Source organism: Onychostoma macrolepis, chromosome 22, assembly GCF_012432095.1.
Source record: "Onychostoma macrolepis isolate SWU-2019 chromosome 22, ASM1243209v1, whole genome shotgun sequence".
Classification (NCBI taxonomy): Eukaryota; Metazoa; Chordata; class Actinopteri; order Cypriniformes; family Cyprinidae; genus Onychostoma; species Onychostoma macrolepis.
In genome coordinates this window covers 32,325,761-32,344,194 of record NC_081176.1, presented here as the reverse complement: position 1 = coordinate 32,344,194, position 18,434 = coordinate 32,325,761, and the positions used below count along the sequence as shown (strand labels likewise).

General features: G+C 36.7%; 1 protein-coding gene across 5 annotated transcripts in view; it reads left to right on the top strand.

Moving 5' to 3' along the window:
• Positions 1–228: 228 nt before the first annotated feature.
• Positions 229–18,434, top strand: part of LOC131529982 (NLR family CARD domain-containing protein 3-like) — a 257,033-nt gene continuing 238,827 nt past the window's right edge. For 3 of the 5 annotated variants that reach the window (XM_058760043.1, XM_058760042.1, XM_058760038.1), the window contains exons 1-8: positions 254–303; positions 560–731; positions 809–913; positions 2,080–2,187; positions 2,303–2,363; positions 2,555–2,747; positions 2,920–4,681; positions 12,751–12,924. In XM_058760043.1, coding sequence (XP_058616026.1) covers positions 673–731; positions 809–913; positions 2,080–2,187; positions 2,303–2,363; positions 2,555–2,747; positions 2,920–4,681; positions 12,751–12,924 — 2,462 coding nt within the window. In that variant the 5' untranslated portion in view covers positions 254–303; positions 560–672. Of the gene's footprint in view, positions 304–559; positions 732–808; positions 914–2,079; positions 2,188–2,302; positions 2,364–2,554; positions 2,748–2,919; positions 4,682–12,750; positions 12,925–18,434 lie in introns of all 5 variants that reach the window. The other 2 variants (XM_058760039.1, XM_058760040.1) reach the window with 2 other exon arrangements.

Here is an 18,434-nt window from a genome sequence, read left to right as displayed (position 1 = left end):
GGTACGACTAATGGACACATGTGCTCACATATTAATTTGCTGATTTTACTACACTTACATCCTGTTTTTTGATTTATATGACTCTTTGAAATAGTTATGTTTTTAACTTATAGCCAGATTATTATTGCTTTCTTTGCTTCTCACATTACTAAGAAAATAACTGCATGGACACTGCTGATATATTCCACTCGTATCCTGAAGGAGGAGCAAGTGATGAGGAGCTCGACAGAGAAAGTGAAACTATTACAGCAGGATCTGTTTCGTCAGACGAGGAAGTAAACTACATTAAGAGAGAAAAACACGGTGAGTATCACGATTTCTCAATCATCTTTGATAGTTAAAATCAGTCCTGACTGGTTTAAAGTGAAGTACAACAGCAGTATCAGATATTTTGAAAGTAGTTTAAAAGACATTAGGAGATAAAACACAGAGTCTGTAAATCATCAGATTCCAGCTTTACTTTCAGTTTAACACAGTGCTTGTCTGAATTTATGCAGTTTGTGAATAATTTGATTCTGTGTAAATAATGTCAGGATGAAACTGTTTTTCATGTGTGCAGGTCATTACTGAGGACTGACTGTTGAGACAGAGCTGGATTTGAGAAAATTATTACTGAGATGATTCATAACTCACTCTGAGGATCAACATCTGTATCTGCTTTTAGATGAAACCATGGCCTCCAGAATGAATCTCTCTGAAGAACATCACACACAGATAAAGACAGTCAAGAGGTGAGAGAACGTGAAATATTTCATTTTTAATGTTCAGAAACAATAAATGCATACTACAATATCATTTTAATTTATAGTCAGATTCAGGGGGATGAATCAGGTTTAGCTGAACACATCGATGTGTCTGTGAGGAAACATCCTTCAGATCTCTGCAGAGAGGAAGACTCTTCTGTTGAGTCCAGGTGAGATATTATGAGTGTCATATATACTGTAGGTGAGGTGTGTTATTGTCAGCAGTGTCTCTGTTGCTGCTGGATGTTTCTGTGTCTGTCTGTATCTATATGTGTGCATCGGTCTATTTTATTCTGTAATGCATGAATGAAAAGGGCACATGGGGCAGATTCATTTTATATACAGACAAATAATACTTTAATCTTTTAACTCTCGAGTCACAACAGACTCCTCACTGAAAAAAAAAAAAAAAAAATATATATATATATATATATATATGTATATATATATATATATCGGTTGCACATATTTATATGTTCTCTCAACATAATTTATCTCCGTTTATGTTGCCTAACTTATGTTTGTCAAATAAACATGATTTTTTTCATGATTTTTTTTGCTTTTTATATCAGAGTACCTCACGTTGATTTAACATGATGTTTGTTTAAATGAAAGCTTTATGCACTATATGCAGTGGTGATTCAATTAATTAAACAAAACTATGATAAAATCTATGATAAAACCAGATAAAAATTAATAACAGATCAAAAAAGCTTTGGTCAACTATAAGCTGTTTTTTTTTTTTAAATAAATAAAAGCATCTTAGCAACCTTAATATTGTACATTATTAAAAGCAATAAGCAAAAACATTTCTTGGAAAAAGTTTTTTTTCTTCTACAGTACACAACAATCCATACTGATTACAAATATACAGAAACACATGATATAATAATACCCCCAAAAATAACTTGCTTAACGTAATACATTGTTACACAATAAGAACAATGACAGCATAACTAAAGTAAAAAAATAAAAAATCTATATAAAAAAAAAAAGACAAAATGGCGCGAATCTGTTTCCTTCACAAAGGGGCGGTGTTTCTGAAGAACACATAACTACTTTATTTAGCTTCAACACGACTAATTCTATACGATTGAACACACTTACAGAATAAATACATGGTACATGATTAAAATATCTTTAGATGAGAAACATAAATTAATCGTGTAGGAAATAAATATGAAATGCATATTTAAAAGTTCAACAAGCTCCCCATTGCCATTATTCAGTACTCAAGTGAAAGATGAACATTAAAGGGAGGTTGAGACAGTAAAGGTGTTTCTGTCGGAGCAGTGTGAGATTTTCAGAAACAGTTTTTATTGTTGTTGTGTTTCAGTCTGTGTGAGAATGAATCTCCTGAACCCAGCTGTGTGTCCATGAAGAGTGACCGATCAATGAAGCAACCAATGCAATTCAGCTCGGGAGACTCATCTGCTGATCTGAGGTGTTGTTTAGTTTACAGTATAAGAAATATATATAAGATATTCATTCATTTACTGATGTGTATTAAATACATTAATACATATTTACAAAAATATTCAATATTTGTTTAACTACAGTCAAAAACATGAAGGACCAGAATCACATTCAGCAAAGAAGAACTTAGACTCCATTTTCAAGGTTGGTTTTGTGTGTGTGTGTGTGTGTGTGTGTGTGTGTGTGTGTGTGTGTCCATCGCAATAACCCTCTGGGTAAAAGTATTAATAAATGGGGAAATCTACAAAAAATAAATTCAGGCTTGACTCTTGTGTGTTTCACTTTCTCTGTGACTGAATGGAGGTTTATTGTTTGAATATTCACTATGATTTCAGGAGCTTGAGCACAAAATCATCTCTGAGTTGAAAAGTTTTAAGAGACTACTGAGTCCAGATTACCCAGAATGCTCTGAAAGAGACCATCATGATGACGAGGGTCATAACAGAGTCAGAGAGGGGCTTCTGAAGATCACACTGTTGATCCTGAGGAAGATGAACCAGACAGACCTCGCTAACACACTACAGACCAGTAAGAGCTCTGATCAGCAGATTATAGCCTGTGTTTTTATTATGAATCTTCTGTCTTCAGTCACTAATGTTCCTGAATCTCACGACACAATCTAATATATAACATATCAAACCTAAAAATACATTTCTAAAATATTGCTCTGCCAATAACAACAATTATTTCCTTTGCTCAGAACTGATGCCTGTGTATCAACAAAAACTCAGATCCAGACTACAGGATAAATATCAGAGAATCAGTGAAGGAATGTCCAATCATGGAGACTCAACACGTCTGAATGAGATCTACACAGAGCTCTACATCACAGAGGGAGGCAGTGGAGAGGTCAATAATGAACATGAGGTGAGACAGATTGAGACAGTGTCCAGGAGACCAGAGACACAGGAGACACCAATCAACTGCAACGACATATTTAAACCCTCACCTGGACGAGACAAACCCATCAGAACTGTGCTGACTAAAGGAGTCGCTGGAATTGGAAAAACAGTCTCTGTGCAGAAGTTCATTCTGGACTGGGCCGAAGGAAAAGCCAATCAGGACGTTCATTTCATATTTCCACTTCCTTTCAGGGAGCTGAACCTGATACAGAAAAATCTCAGTTTTGTGGATCTTCTGAACCACCTTCACACAGAAACCAAAGAATTGAATTCAGCAGATTATGATGAGTACAAAGTCATGTTCATATTTGATGGTCTGGATGAGTGTCGACTACGTCTAGATTTCCAAAACAATCGTAGCTTGTCTGATGTAACAGAATCAGCCTCAGTGGATGTGCTGCTGACCAACCTCATCAAGGGGAACCTACTTCCTTCTGCTCTCCTCTGGATCACCTCTCGACCAGCAGCAGCCAATCAGATCCCTCCTGAGTGTGTCCACCAGCTCACAGAGGTACGAGGATTCAACGACCCTCAGAAGGAGGAATATTTCAGGAAGAGAATAAATGATCAGAGTCTGGCTGATAGGATCGTCACACACATCCGATCATCAAGAAGTCTGTTCATCATGTGTCACATCCCAGTCTTCTGCTGGATTTCAGCCGCTGTTCTGGAGAGGATGATGGGTAAAGCAGAGCGTGCAGAGATCCCCAAGACTCTCACACAGATGTTCACACACTTCCTGATCTTTCAGACCAAACTGAAGACACAGAAGTATGATGGGAAATATGACATCGATCCTGATCAGGCTAGAAATACTATTCTGTCTCTAGGAAAACTGGCTTTTGAACAGCTGGAAAAAGGGAACCTGATCTTCTATGAGGAGGACCTGAAAGAGAGCGGCATTGATGTCAGAGAAGTGTCCGTGTACTCAGGAGTTTGTACCCAGATCTTCAGAGAGGAGTCTGGACTGCAGCTGGGGAAGGTGTACAGCTTTGTTCATCTGAGTATTCAGGAGTTTCTTGCTGCTTTATTCAAGCTGCTGTCCTTTTCTGAACAAAACACAGGACTGAAGAATGAGTTCAGGTCAACAATGACCAGTTTACTGGAGAGAGAAGTGGACAAGGCCTTACAGAGTGAGAACGGACACTGGGACCTTTTCCTCCGGTTCCTTCTAGGTCTCTCACTAGAGTCTAATCAGACTCTCTTACAAGGCCTCCTGAGAAAGACAGTAAGCAGCTCTCAGATCAATCAGGAAACAGCTGAATACATCAAACAGAAGATCAGAGAGAATCCCTCTCCAGAGAAATCCATCAATCTGTTCCACTGTCTGAATGAACTGAATGATCGTTCACTGGAGCAGCAGGTACAAACATACCTGAGAGGAACAGATATCTGTCGTCTCTCTGGAGTCTCTCTGTCTGCTGCTCAGTGGTCGGCTCTGGTGTTTGTGCTGCTGAACTCAGAAGAAGAGCTGGATGAGTTTATACTGTGGAAATATGATCGATCAGAAGAGTGTCTCCTGAGGCTGCTGCCAGTGATCAAAGCATCTAGAAAGGCTGAGTGAGTATTTTACACTGTCTTTGTTTTATTGACTTTATTGTGTACAGCAGGCCTGTGTTTCTCTACACTGTTTCTGTATATTTTGAGGTCTTTATTTGACACTCAGCTAACATCACAGAGCGCTCTACTAATGACCTGAAGTGTTGAATCAAGTGTGTTTGATAAGAGAGATTCATCCAAACTGTGCAAAGATGTGGTGCCTCCAGGAACAGGGCTGTGACTCTCTGATATAAATACAAATGTTTCTTTGAGTGTGTGTGTGTGTGAATGAGTGCGTGAGTGTGTGTGTGTGTGGCCGTGCAGAAGAAATAATGTGCCGCGTAGAAGCAAAAATGAATTGGGAAAGTAATTTGATTGAATTCTAGAAAAAGTGAAAGAGCTGCAATGCTCGGTCAAACCGCTATAGAGCTGCTGCCGCTGTAGAGTCAGAAGCGGTGAATGCGGTTTACAGGTTTCATAGAAAGAGAATGAGTCGCTGTAGAAACCGAATACTTCAATGTTTGCTGAATAAACAGCTCAAATCGAGAGCCAGCGCCACGTCCTCATGTATTAAAGAAGAGTGGCTTGATTAAGTGCTGGAAATAGAGGAGGATGAGCACAGAACGATAACAAAACTCAGAGACATTTACAGTCACACACAGCTGTATTGTGCAAACTGTTCATAGCGATGTTTAGATAACTAGATAATAATTCACATGATCACGTTTTTTGAAAATACCCAGCAAGCGATCGCATCCCCGGATGGTCTACTATTTCAGGCAGATTTCTGAAGTGTGGATCCGTGCACCTCTAACGGCTAATATTGCCCACAATCCATTGCGCTTTAACAAAGGATTTAGTTCAGAACTACAAACACGGATAATAAGTATTAAAAAACTACAGACATGACGGATGTGTGCGACGGACGGTTATATGAGGGGTACCAGCAAGCTATTTTGCGTTTAAAAGATGTCTAATAGCCGTTCAATCACAGCCCTGACGTCTAGACTAAAACAAGACTGAATTTGGGCTGTCAGTGAACATTTAATAGACGTCTAATAATATCCCAAGAATAGACTAGACATCAAATAGACAGCTAAAGAATGCCTTCAGATATACATATAATAGACAACAAAATGGCAATCCATCCAAACAAATTAAATACACAGCTTTTATTAAGAAAAATAAACATTTTTAACAACTAAAAATTAAATATTTTAAATAATTTATGATATTTAAAAGAAAAAGAGCATGTTATCACACTTAACATTAAAATATTCTGGATAAATGACAACATAAAAAAAGATTAACCCTTTTGTTGGTTTACTTATTTTAACAAATAAAACAACCAACAGTGAACTTAAAGGAAGTTATTAATTATTGGTTTTATTTCTTGTTTAAAATGCTTCCCAGCTGCGTTCCTCAAGTTCAGCTCTGTTGCTGCCGGGAAGCTGGTTATACAATACAATACAAGAGCAGAGAGGAACATCAAGTGAAGTATAGGCTGACAAAGTCAGTAGAGATTTAATTTGTACAACCTTATCATTAAAAGATCTCGCAAAATCCTCACAAAGCGAATCAGATACCTCCGGAAAATGATTAATAGTGGGATTAAGAACAGAATCAATCATTGAAAATAAGGCTTTGGGCCTAGTACTGTTACATAAAATTAACTCAGAGAAATATTTACGCTTAGCAGCATTAGCAGCTCGCTGAAATGCCGAGAGGGAGTCCTTGAGGATTTCATAAGAAACTTGTAATCTATCTTTGTTCCACTTACGTTCAGCCTTCTACAGGTCTGTCTGAGTGAACGAGTGTGTCATCTAACCAGGGCTTAGAGACGTGATTATGCTTTTTCTTCTTAAGGGGAGCAACAACATCTAAAATATTAGAACAGGTAGAATTAAAACAGTTTAAATGTTCAACAGCATCTAGATTGCTTAAACATGAGTCCATGTCCTGGTTAGCACGTAATTCAGAATATAAAACTGTAAAATCCTTGCTAGAGCAACCGGAAAAGACACGAGTCAGCCGTGCACGAGGTTGATGCTTATGTGTAGTTCCAGTAGAAGGTACAGAAAGTAAGATTGGCAAATGATCTGACATGCCTGAGTCTAAGATGTTAATGTCCAATACAGGCAAACCACGTGATAAAATTAAATCCAGAGTATGACCCTGAATATGAGTGGGGCCAGACACCCACTGATCAAAATCAAATGAGTCAATGAGACTTCGAAACTCTTTTGAGAGTGGTTTAGAGTCACAGCATACATGGATATTAACATCTCCCAGGATTATGATTTTGTCACGGCTAGTAACAATATCCCCCAGAAACTCAGCAAACTCGTTGAGAACATCTTTGTTTGGCGGGCGATAGATCAAGGCAAACACCACTGAGTAGTTCGGCTGAAACAACAGCACTTCAAAAGTGCAACGAGGGCTAGTTTTTAAACAGCGGCAGAGAGAGTTTTTAAACACTGTTATCACAGCATCTGCCAAATAAGAGAAAACATTAGCATAAGAAAAGCTTTTTGACCATGTTTTACTTTAATTACTCTGTGACACGGAGTCATTCTCCTTTGCTTGGATGTCTACTAAAAACAAAAAGGAGATATATATTGTGTATCACCATTCAGTGTATTAAAAAAAGAGCGAAGCTCTCTGGTGAATGTTGTGTTTTATAAACATACCTCTAATGATCGAGAACAGTGCAGTCTTTTCAAAAGCCTCTTTCTGCAGCAGACCACCTCCTTCATGTTGAATTTGGACACGAGGGAATTTTTTGAAACCCTAAAATATAATACAGATTGAGGGGGTTAAAGGGCATGTTGCAGGTTAGAGACCCCAGTGAGTCGATGTATAGAAAAATAATGTAGGAACTAGATTTTCTTTAAAATACGCTATTAAGGCTTCTGGAGTTGTTTTTGAGAGAGAATTTAACTTCCGCATCTGAAAACTGCCAAAACCGGGTCTTAGAGGAGAATGTGACCCCCACACTTGATGTGCAGTGTCTGACTCTGCTCCCAGGCTTTGAGGCTCGCTGTCTGAACCCATGAGCTACAGATGCCTGTATGCACTTCAGACAGCAGCACAGACCTCTCAGGCCAGAAGACACATGTGTGTTTAGAGATCAATTATTAATCTCAGCTACATATTTGTATGTATAAATACATAGTAAATTAAAGATTTGAATATTTAAACAATTAGAATAATTTTGTTTCTCAATTACAAGTTGCCTATATTTAGGTCACGACTACCAGTAAGTAACACTTTTTGATGCCGTTGGTATAATAATCAATATTGACGGCATACAGACAAGTTGTCCGCTGGGTCTGTGGTGTTCTGTGCAGGTGCATCATCTGCATTTATGGTTAATTCAATTCAGTTTTATTTATACAGCACTAAATCATAAATATTATGTCATAGCACTGTTAATACCTAACTCAAAACACAACATTTCAACTTTTAATATATATACTGTATGTAGATGTACCAAACATATACTACCAAAAGAAAAATATAGCATCTGACACATTTAAAAACATTGAACAGTCTTCAGTCTGGGTATCACACTAATGTGTTGTTAGTGTGTTAAATGGTGAGTGCTGTGCTAGACACACGCCAGCAGCCTGATGTTGTTGGTCCTCTGGAGGGATCTGGAGAGAGCAGCAGGTGTAGTGAAGACAGACAGTGCTGTGTTCTCGTGGAGCCTGTGGTGTCCTGCAGTATTCCTCTCTCAGAGACGCCATGAGGCCTGATGCAGACGCTGGAGAAGCAAACACAAGTTTAGATCACATTCACTGCTGACCAGGCTTCTCCACTCGGCCTCCATCACATGGAATAATAAATTCACCCCTACCGCTTTTATTACAATATGTTTTCTGTTTAGGTTTTAATACTCTGTTATCTATTAAATTTAGCAATTAATCCTCTGAACACATGCTGAACCGTGGGCCTAGTCACGGATCACAACTACGATCTACTCCCTTCACTAATGTCATGGTTCCTAAACATGATAACAAACAATACAGATAAATAATGAACACGTGTAAAAATGAAAACACAGATACAAGACCAAGCAGGAATGTTCTTTATGGTTTGTTGTTCGCCCGCTGCGCTCCGGCTGGTAAACTTAGTGCTCATCTCCTCCTAGAGCTTTCAAGCTAGAACCACCAAACTCAGCCCAGCTCTTCAGACCGGTCTGACTCGAGCTGCTATATCTCTTCAGACTGATCGGACTTACAGTTTTCATAAAAATGAAGATTAAAAATCATAAAAATCCCATAGACTTACATTGACGGAATGTTCAGATGAGCCAAGACTATTCAAACTCCAACTGTCAAAATTCAAATGTAAACAAATCATGCTAATCATGCTAGAAACTTGCTAACGACATGCTAGTAACTTGCAAATATTGCTAGCATCATGCTAGTAGCATTGCTAATCATGCTAGTAACATGCTAGTCACATGTTAATAATGCTAGAAACATGCTAGTGACATGCTAGTCACATGCTAATCACGCTAGAAACATGTTAGCAACATGCTAGTCAGATGTTAATCATGCTAACAACATGCTAGTAATATGCTAATCATGCTATAAACATGCTAGCAACATGCTAGTAACATGATAATAATGCTAGAAACATGCTAGCAACATGCTAGTCACTTGCTAATCATGCTGGCAACATGCTAGTAACAGGTTAATTGTGCTAAAAACATGTCAATCATGCTAGAAACATGTTATCAACATCTATCTAAATGTTCAAACTTCAGGCTTTTACAACTGCTTTAAACTTTCAGGCTAGGATTTCTCAAGCCAACCTTAAGTTTCTCTTGACAAACTTTTTTATCTAGTTGTAATTGCATTTTTATTTATAAAATGAAAGACAGTTGAATAATATCAATAATATATTATAATGTGTATGAATGTTACATTTAACAGCTTGTGGGATGCATGTCATCATATTATCAAATGCAAGTAAACTTTTAAAACATTAAAATGATTTTTGGCATAATAAATAATGCTATATTTAATAATGCTGTAAAATAATTAAAATATAAAATTATGCTAATTTAAATGTTTCAAAAGTTCACTTGCATTTGATAAGAAGCTGCTTGGGTGAAAAGGACATGTAAACAATGTTAAGGCTATTTTAGTTTGTTTTTAATGGAGTCTCTTGCTCATCAAGGTTGTGTTTATTTAAAAAATACATTATTGTGAAATATTATTGCAATATCTAATATTGGTTTCCTATTTTAATACCTATATTTTATAATATAATTTATTGCTGTGATCAAAAGCTGAATTTTCAGCATCATTACTCCATTCTTCAGTGTCACATGATCCTTCAGAAATCACTCTAATAAGCTGATTTATTATCAGTGTTGTTTTTTATATGCAATATTATATAATACATATATATATAATATGTTGATTTACAGTGAAACTGTTGTGCTGCTTAATAACCTGTTACTTTTTTCTTTGATTAATAAAAAGTTAAAAAGAACAGCATTTATTCAAAATAGAATTTTTTTCTAACAATATAAGTCTTTACTTATTTTAAATTGCAATAATATTTCACAATATATAGAGAGTATTATTGTGAAATAATAGTCAGTATTTTTTTTTTATCAAATAGATACAGCCTTGATGAGCAGAAGAAACTTCTTTAAAAGACTTCACTGATCCCAAACTTTTAAACGGCAGTGTATTATACTGTAAAACATGTTTTATCATCAAGGGTCAAATCAAATATAAATAGCACATTAGTTAAAAGTTACACACTTTTTTGTGTGTGCGCTGTACGAGGTATGAAGAATGCTTTTGCTCAGGTGCCCGAAATATCCGCCCAATAGAGAGAAGTTTTGCTCAGCAAGAAAAGAAATGAGAGGAAACATTGTTTATGAGGACATTTCCCCATTTTTCAAAACGCTTATAAATCACACAGAATGAGGTTTTTTTTTTTGAGAAAGTAAAAATGCACAGTTTCCTGTAAGGGGTAGGTTTAGGTGTAAGACGATAGAAAATACAGTTTGTACAGTATAAAAACCATTACGCCTGATGTCCACACAATTCAGTCAATTGTGTGTGTGAGAGAGTGTGTGTGTGTGTGTGTGAGAGAGTCTGTGTGTGTGTGTGTGTGTGTGTGTGTGTGTGTGAATAATCTCATAGTATTCAGGCGTCAGACGTAAGATTTGACTCGTTAGATTTTGACGTAGCAAAGAAAGGATTTTTGGTAACACTTTCTATGAAGCCCGTCTTTATAATACATTATAAAGATATTCTTAAGGCATTATAATGAATGCGTAATGCATTATAAATAACTTTATAATATGCTGTATCATCTCATGAATATTCATAAGAACAGTTTTAATGTATTATAATATGTTATTTTACTTAAAGTAAATGTATTTATCTGTCTATTTTATTAATCTGTCTCCCTACGACTGTGATCATAAGACTTCAGTAGATATCAACACATGAACATAGATAATAGATGATAACATTTGACGAAAATGAACAGAATATATTTGGAGAAAAGCTGCATGTTAGTCGCTGAATAGAGCTTCATGGTTTGCTTTTGATTTTTAGGTGATATTTCTTGGTAAGTGAATTATAAACAGTGAAAAAACACTCATTGGTAGTTATTTATGCAGTTTATTTTATTATCAAAGCCTGTGTGATAACATAACCTGAGGCTAAAAGCTGTGATATTAATGTTGTCCACTAGAGAGAGCCACAGGATACAGAATAGGACTATTTGAAGCTTAGTTATAAAAATCAATTTCCATACTTTTGAACAGAAATAAATGCATAGAACACTTTCATTTAACTCTGATGTACTGACCGTATAGTTTAATATAATCAGTGTACATTGAAATCTGTGAATCTTGTCCCAAAAATTTTCCAAATGTTTTTGTTTTCTAATAAGCTGTCTTACAGTTTTTCTTGAATACTAACAGAATTCATGAAACAATTCACCATTTTCTATAAACACAATCTCTATAAACACATTTGGATTATACTGCCATTCTCTCAGCAATATATGCTGCTTACAAGAGAGCCGTGAACTGGTTGTTCCTGGTTGTTGTTTTACAAGTTATTATACTTCTTATAAATAATATTGTCAGTTCATTAATTAGCTAATATATTGTAGTGTAAATTTACTCGTCATATTTTAGTCAATTATGACTGTAGTGGTAAAAACAAGCTTCAACTTTCCAGTTTTGTCCCTTGTTTCTTGGCTGTGTGGGAGGTGTTGATGCAATAATCCGACGCGTGCAAAGTAGCATGAATAGATCCAGAAAGACTTGTTGAAACAATAACTGAAGTTTATTAAACCAAAATTAGCTTGAATTGCAACATAAAACAAACAAATATCTTAAAGGCTAATTGCAGGCTTGTTGCACCGTGCCATCTTAGCTGCGTGCGCACGGTCGAAAGACTGTATGCTCTCGCACCAGCACCCCTCTCCTGTCAGGGGGGCATATCCTTTTAAACATCTTCCCTTCACACCCACAGAGGACACACTCAGAGAAATAAACAACATTAACAATAAAGCAGCAAACTAGTATTTAAATGAACATATAGAAAAATTAAATTAGATAGTAAGCATGGCTCCTACAATAACTATTTAAAGAAGATTATGAAATATTCATAAGTTCAGTTATCACAACCCGTGTGTGTGTGTGTGTGTGTGTGTGTGAGTGTGTGTGTGAGTGTGTGAGTGAGAGAGTGTGTGTGTGTGTGTGTGTGTGTGTGTGTGTGAGAGAGTGTGTGTGTGTGTGTGTGTGTGTGTGTGAGAGAGTGTGTGTGTGTGTGTGTGTGTGTGTGTGTGTGTGTGAGTGAGTGAGAGAGAGAAAGTGACAGTTGAGATTCAAATTCATGAACATTCCGCCATTTTAAGTCTATGGGATTTTTTTGCCTGCTTTTTCGTCCGCTGTGCGAACATCGTAGGTCCGATCGCTTAGAAAAGATACAGCACTCTTCTCCTCAATGAGCCGGTTGATTTGACACCTCATTCGTGGGTCTGTGATAAACGGTGAATGAACTTAACTCATCTTTATTTTTTCTGTGTTTTCTCTGCAGTCTTTCCAGCTGTGATATTACAGAGAAAGGCTTTGCTGCTCTGAGTTCAGCTCTGAGATCAAACCCCTCACACCTGACTGAACTGAATCTGAGTGATAATAAACCAGGAGACTCAGGAGTGAAGCTGCTTTCTGCTCTACTGGAGGATCCACACTGTAAACTGCAGAAACTACGGTGAGTGTTATTATATTACTGAACACAAGAACTGTGTGAAAATACTGCCAAACAAAAGCATTTCATGTTAAAGGGATAGTTCACCCAAAAAAGAAAACTCTGTCGTCACTTTACTCATCTTCAAGTCATTTCAAAACAGTGTGACTTTCTTCTGTGGAACATAAGAGAAGATATTTTGAGAAATGTTTTTTGTCCACACAATGGAAAGCAATGATACCCAGACTACTGTGTTTCACAGAAGAAAGAAGGTCACACAGGTTAGGAGCGACATGCAGGGAAGTACATAAGTGGTGTGCAGCGAAGCTAGTATTTGTATCTGTAACATTCACAAAATTATTCGTGTCTGTATCTGTATTCGGATAAAACCGGAAGTAGGCGGAGCTTGAACCGGAACGTCGTACAGTTATACTTGATAAGACCATTATGTCTATGGTTTTACGCACTGAATTAATAAAGCATTAAAAAAATGTCTAAGGTTTTACAGCCTTTCTTTTTTTTCGTAGTTATCACTGAACAAATATGCCATGTTTGACTAAAATATATTCTTTAATGATTATAATGTTTATTTAAATATCTTCTTACAGTCGGAGCCGATACCCTTGTATAGGCAGTGCTTCGAGATGCAGTGCGGTTATGCTTCAGGGAACGCGAGTTCGAGTCCCATTTTGGGGACCTTTCGTGATCCGATAAATAAATATTTAGGTATCTTCCAATTAAAACAGTAAGGGTTCCTATGCAGTGGTAACACTTTACAGTAAGGTTCATTAGTTAACAACATTAGTAAACATGAACTAAGAATGAACAATACTTCTACAGCATTTATTAATCTTAGTTAATGTTAATTTCAGCATTTACTAATGCATTATTAAAATCACAAGTTGCATTTGTTAACATTAGTTAATGCACTGTGAACTAACATGAATAAACAATGAACAACTGTATTTTCATTAACTAACATTAACAAAGATTAATAAATAGTGTAATAAATGCATTGTTCATGTTAGTTAATACATTAACTAATGTTAACAAATGACACCTTATTGTAAAGTGTTACCTATGCAGTTTAGAAATATGGAAATTGATTAAGGTAATTTCCAGGAAATGCATGGAAAAAGGCAAGAGCAACACTGAGAGCAATACTTCACACACTTGTTACTGCGTTGTAGTTTTAGAGGTTTGTGTAAAACAACATGATTTCCTTCGGCTCACCGGTTCCTGCGCAGTTTAAACAAGTATTTCACTCAAGTAACTTGCAGGTCTGGAAAAGTATGGAAAAAAAGAGCACAGTAGCTATAGCCTGACTGAATATAACTATGAATTATAGTGTATAATATGACATATATAACATAGAATATGAATATAACATGACTGAATTAATTCAAGGCACACTTTATCATTACGCGTAACTCTTTAAGCAGTCTTTTTTTTAAATAATGTTTTTACTAAATAATGTGCGTGTGCCACGCAAACCATCAAAAGATAAAGAAGCGAACATGTAGGCCTAGTAGAAAATGTATCTGTATCTAAGCTGATTATTAGCCTACTCTTGACAGAGAGCTGGTTTGGTTTTTGAGAGACGTGCAACGCAGCTGTTTGATTGATGATCGCGCTGTGCTTAGTCCATTCATTCGTGTATCATATCGTAGCCTATAAGGTTTAAATCACTGCCTTTTAAATATACACAAATAACAGAACGTGTATGATGTATTATTTTAGTTGATATTACTCTTGCCAAGCTCTGATTTCTGAGAGATGCCGGAGAGTCAACAGCAAGCGGTGTTTGATTTGTGCTCTTTTCATTCATAAAGTTTAAATTCATTCACTTCACACACTCATTATTGCGTAACTTTAGAGGTTTGTGTAAAATATCGTGCTGATCCCCTGCTCACCTGTTATCTAGCAAACACCAGACTGTGCTGCAGCCTCAGACGAATATTCAGGCAGAATTATTCATTATCCGTTATTCGTTTTAAAAGCCATTATCTGTGCCTTTCTGTATAAGGTATTCGGCTTCGGGCACACTCCTAAAGTACATTAAATTAAAATAAAAATTAAACCTAAAGATCAATAATTACAAAAATGACAGATTAACAGGACTTTCTCCAATCCATGATCTACATGTACTCCGTGGCACCAAGTCTTGTACAATTTAATCAGTCTGAAGAGTATTTAACTGTCCCAACACAGGCATAATCTCTCCTGTGTATGTTTTCAGCGTGACTCTAGTGACTCTGTTGAGAACGCAGCTCAGATATAATACTCACAGCTGCGCCGGTATCAATTTCCATCATAATTTCCTTTACAATATTTAAAAGGAATTAACCAAGCTCTTCTCAGTCAATATTCTCAATTTTAGAGTTCAGAAAAAATTCCCCTCTAGGAGACATTGTAAGAGTCATAATATCTGTTGTAATTCTGCTTTTTGACCACTGGGTGGAGTGTGGGCCTTAATGAGTATATAGGTAGGCAAAGAGTAAGAAAGTCAGGTGTGTAATTAGAGGGAAGCACAACATGTTTTGACCGTGTCTGGAGGTGAATATGGAAAGGCATCGGATGGGATTTTACGTGCACTGTGCAGAGGAGCTGTGAGCTGAAGTGACCTGTACGAGCTGTGTGATGAATAAATCTGGTAAAGCAGTATTTGGAGGATGACTTTTCTTGTTTGGATCTCACGCGTCAGAAACCACCCTACAACACCTCAAGTGACAAAATGGCTATTTATGTCACTATATTTGTCAAAAAATGCTTCTTTGTGGATTATCACGCATTACATTGGAACCTTTTGAAATTTTAATGGACTAATCACTGGACTTCGCTATGGATTTGAGTCTAATTGGACGTTGCAGTGAATCGAGGAGCAGCTGCGACGAATCGAATGAATGAAGTCAATAAGTTATGTGTAGCGCTACTTGAGGAATGATTTTGTGTGCACACATTTAATAGCGTTATTCCAATGCATTGGTTGCGTGAGTTTTCACGTTGCCAAAGGTGAATGAATTCTACAGTCTATATATGAGTGTTGGGAATTATGGCGATGTTGTGGCTGCTGGTGAACAAATAGAGACTATTGAGCCATGTGAGAAAGTGGAAACGGAGCCTGTGAGGGAAAAGAGGCCTACTAAGCTCACTCCTAAAGCATTATTGGAAAAGTTGGAAACTCTGCAAAAGACAAGAAAGAGTAAACTAAACAAGGCAAAGAACTTAATGGCTATCATAAAAGATTTTATGTCCAACCGAGAATATGAAAAGGAGGTGCAGTGCTCTTTTGAGAAATTCATCAAATTGAGCGATGAAGCAAGAGAAATGCACAATTCTGTGGTGGCTCTTTTGACCAGCGAAGAAAAAGAAAAACAACAAACATGGTTCAGTGGAAAGATGTTGATTTGCAATGGGTTTATTACGGAGCCCTTTAGTGAAAAAGAAGTTACTCTCAACCCTCGTGCGGAGGAATATATGCCAAAGAAAACTTCCCAGCAAGGAGGTTTAAGGAATGTGATTCGGCAAACTCACAGCGCACCACAAATTGACCATAATTCTGCGTCACCAGTTCAAACATCAAATGTAATGCAGAACATTGATGGAACATCAACTTCAAATATTTGCAGTGTCATGCAGAAACAAAATGAGATTACTGCTCTCCTTGTAGAACAACAACAATCCAGCACACTGCCTCAAAGAGATATTCCTGTGTTTGATGGTAATCCTCTGCAATACAGAGCTTTCATCAGAGCGTTTGAGCATGGAATAGAAGACCAAACCAAACATAATCGAGATTGCTTATACTTTCTGGAACAATACACTCGAGGTCAGCCCAGGGAACTTGTGCGCAGTTGTCACCATATGGATGCACAAAGAGGGTATTTGCAAGCCAAAGCATTGTTAAAAGAACATTTCGGCAATGAGTTCAGAATAGCTGCTGCATATGTAGAGAAGGTTCTTGGATGGCCTTCAGTAAAGTCAGAGGATGTAAATTCATTGCAGAGTTATGCTCTCTTTTTGCGTGGATGCTGTAATGTAATGGAAGAAATTGATTATATGGAGGAGCTGGAGATGCCAAGCAATTTGAAAACCATCATCATAAAGTTGCCTTATAAATTAAGGGAAAAGTGGAGAACTGTTGCATCGTGACATTTATTGAACGTCAAGTCAAAATGTGTTACAGGAATAGCTTTAATAACTGAATTAAATTCCCTAAACTGTGCGAGAAAACTGTAAGTCGACATGAATTGTTCGTAAGTTAAAAGATTCCCAGAATTGTCAAACATTTTTATAAGATGATTAATGTCTCTGTTGAAACAATTTGTTAAAAAAAAAGATTTATTTGAAGCAGTTATATTTCCAAGAGGTGTGAGGAGAGAAATTGTGACAGTAACAGATTTTTCAAGCGAGAAGGGCTTGCTGATGAAATTTGGATAATTTGAGGGGGATTTTAGAAATATTATAATCACATTTTAACAGAAATTTCAAGCCACCAATTTGATTAAAGAGACTACACTGTAAAAACTAAAGGTTCCTGGAGGCACCTTTTGGGGTTCTTCACTTTGCCGCGCCGGCGGGACCCTCTGTAGAGCCTCTAGGCACCGTTTTAAAAGAGGTGGTTCTCTGAGGATCTTTAATGCTTCCTGGAGGAACCCTTTTATTAAGAATGGTCAGGAACCACCTTCGAGGCACCATTTCCTAATTTCAGTACTTTAATATTTGCACCCCCCACCCCTCCCACTAGTTTATTGTTCTTGCTATTGACATTTTTAATAATTTTAATAAACAAACTGAAAAACTAAAACAAATACATATCAAACATTGTTTATTGATAAACAACAGCAATATCCGTATTTCAAATAATCTCCTTAAATAGTCAATACTGCACATCACAATCCCATTCATGGAAACACAATAGTGTTAATATTGTTATGAACAAAACATAAAACATTTACACCTTGACAAAACTGTAAAGAAATAAATGTGACTCAAATATCTCAGAACTTTAAAACACATTTCATGTACCTCAAAAATAGTACAATTTAAGTTAATAAGTTAAATTACAATATTTAATTAAAATGTTATGTACAGTGCAATCAATAGTAACAATTTGTTTCCTGTTCTAAATGGAGGTCACTGATTGGGAGCATTCACACAGGACATTTTAAGAAATTGATAAGCCTCAAGATAGCTGTATGTAGCTTAATAAACCTTCACATTTCCGGGTTTCTCAGCAGCGGAAGTCGTCATAGTTGGGTAAACTTCGAGAGCAGTGAATGGGAGAGTACTACAAATATATTTTTTGCATTCCCATTTGCTCATATAGCAAAAGAAAAACTCTGCGATAGCATTTTCACGACTTTCAATCAAAGGAAAAAAATTGTCAGAGACTGATAACAGCAGTCAGAAGAGAGAAGGATGTCAAATTTACCGTCCCTCCCACAGACACTGCGTTAGAAACACCCTTGCGTTTGCGTTAACTAGTGTTTTTTTGTAATTTGATACAAATGTGATATAATACAAAGTATAGT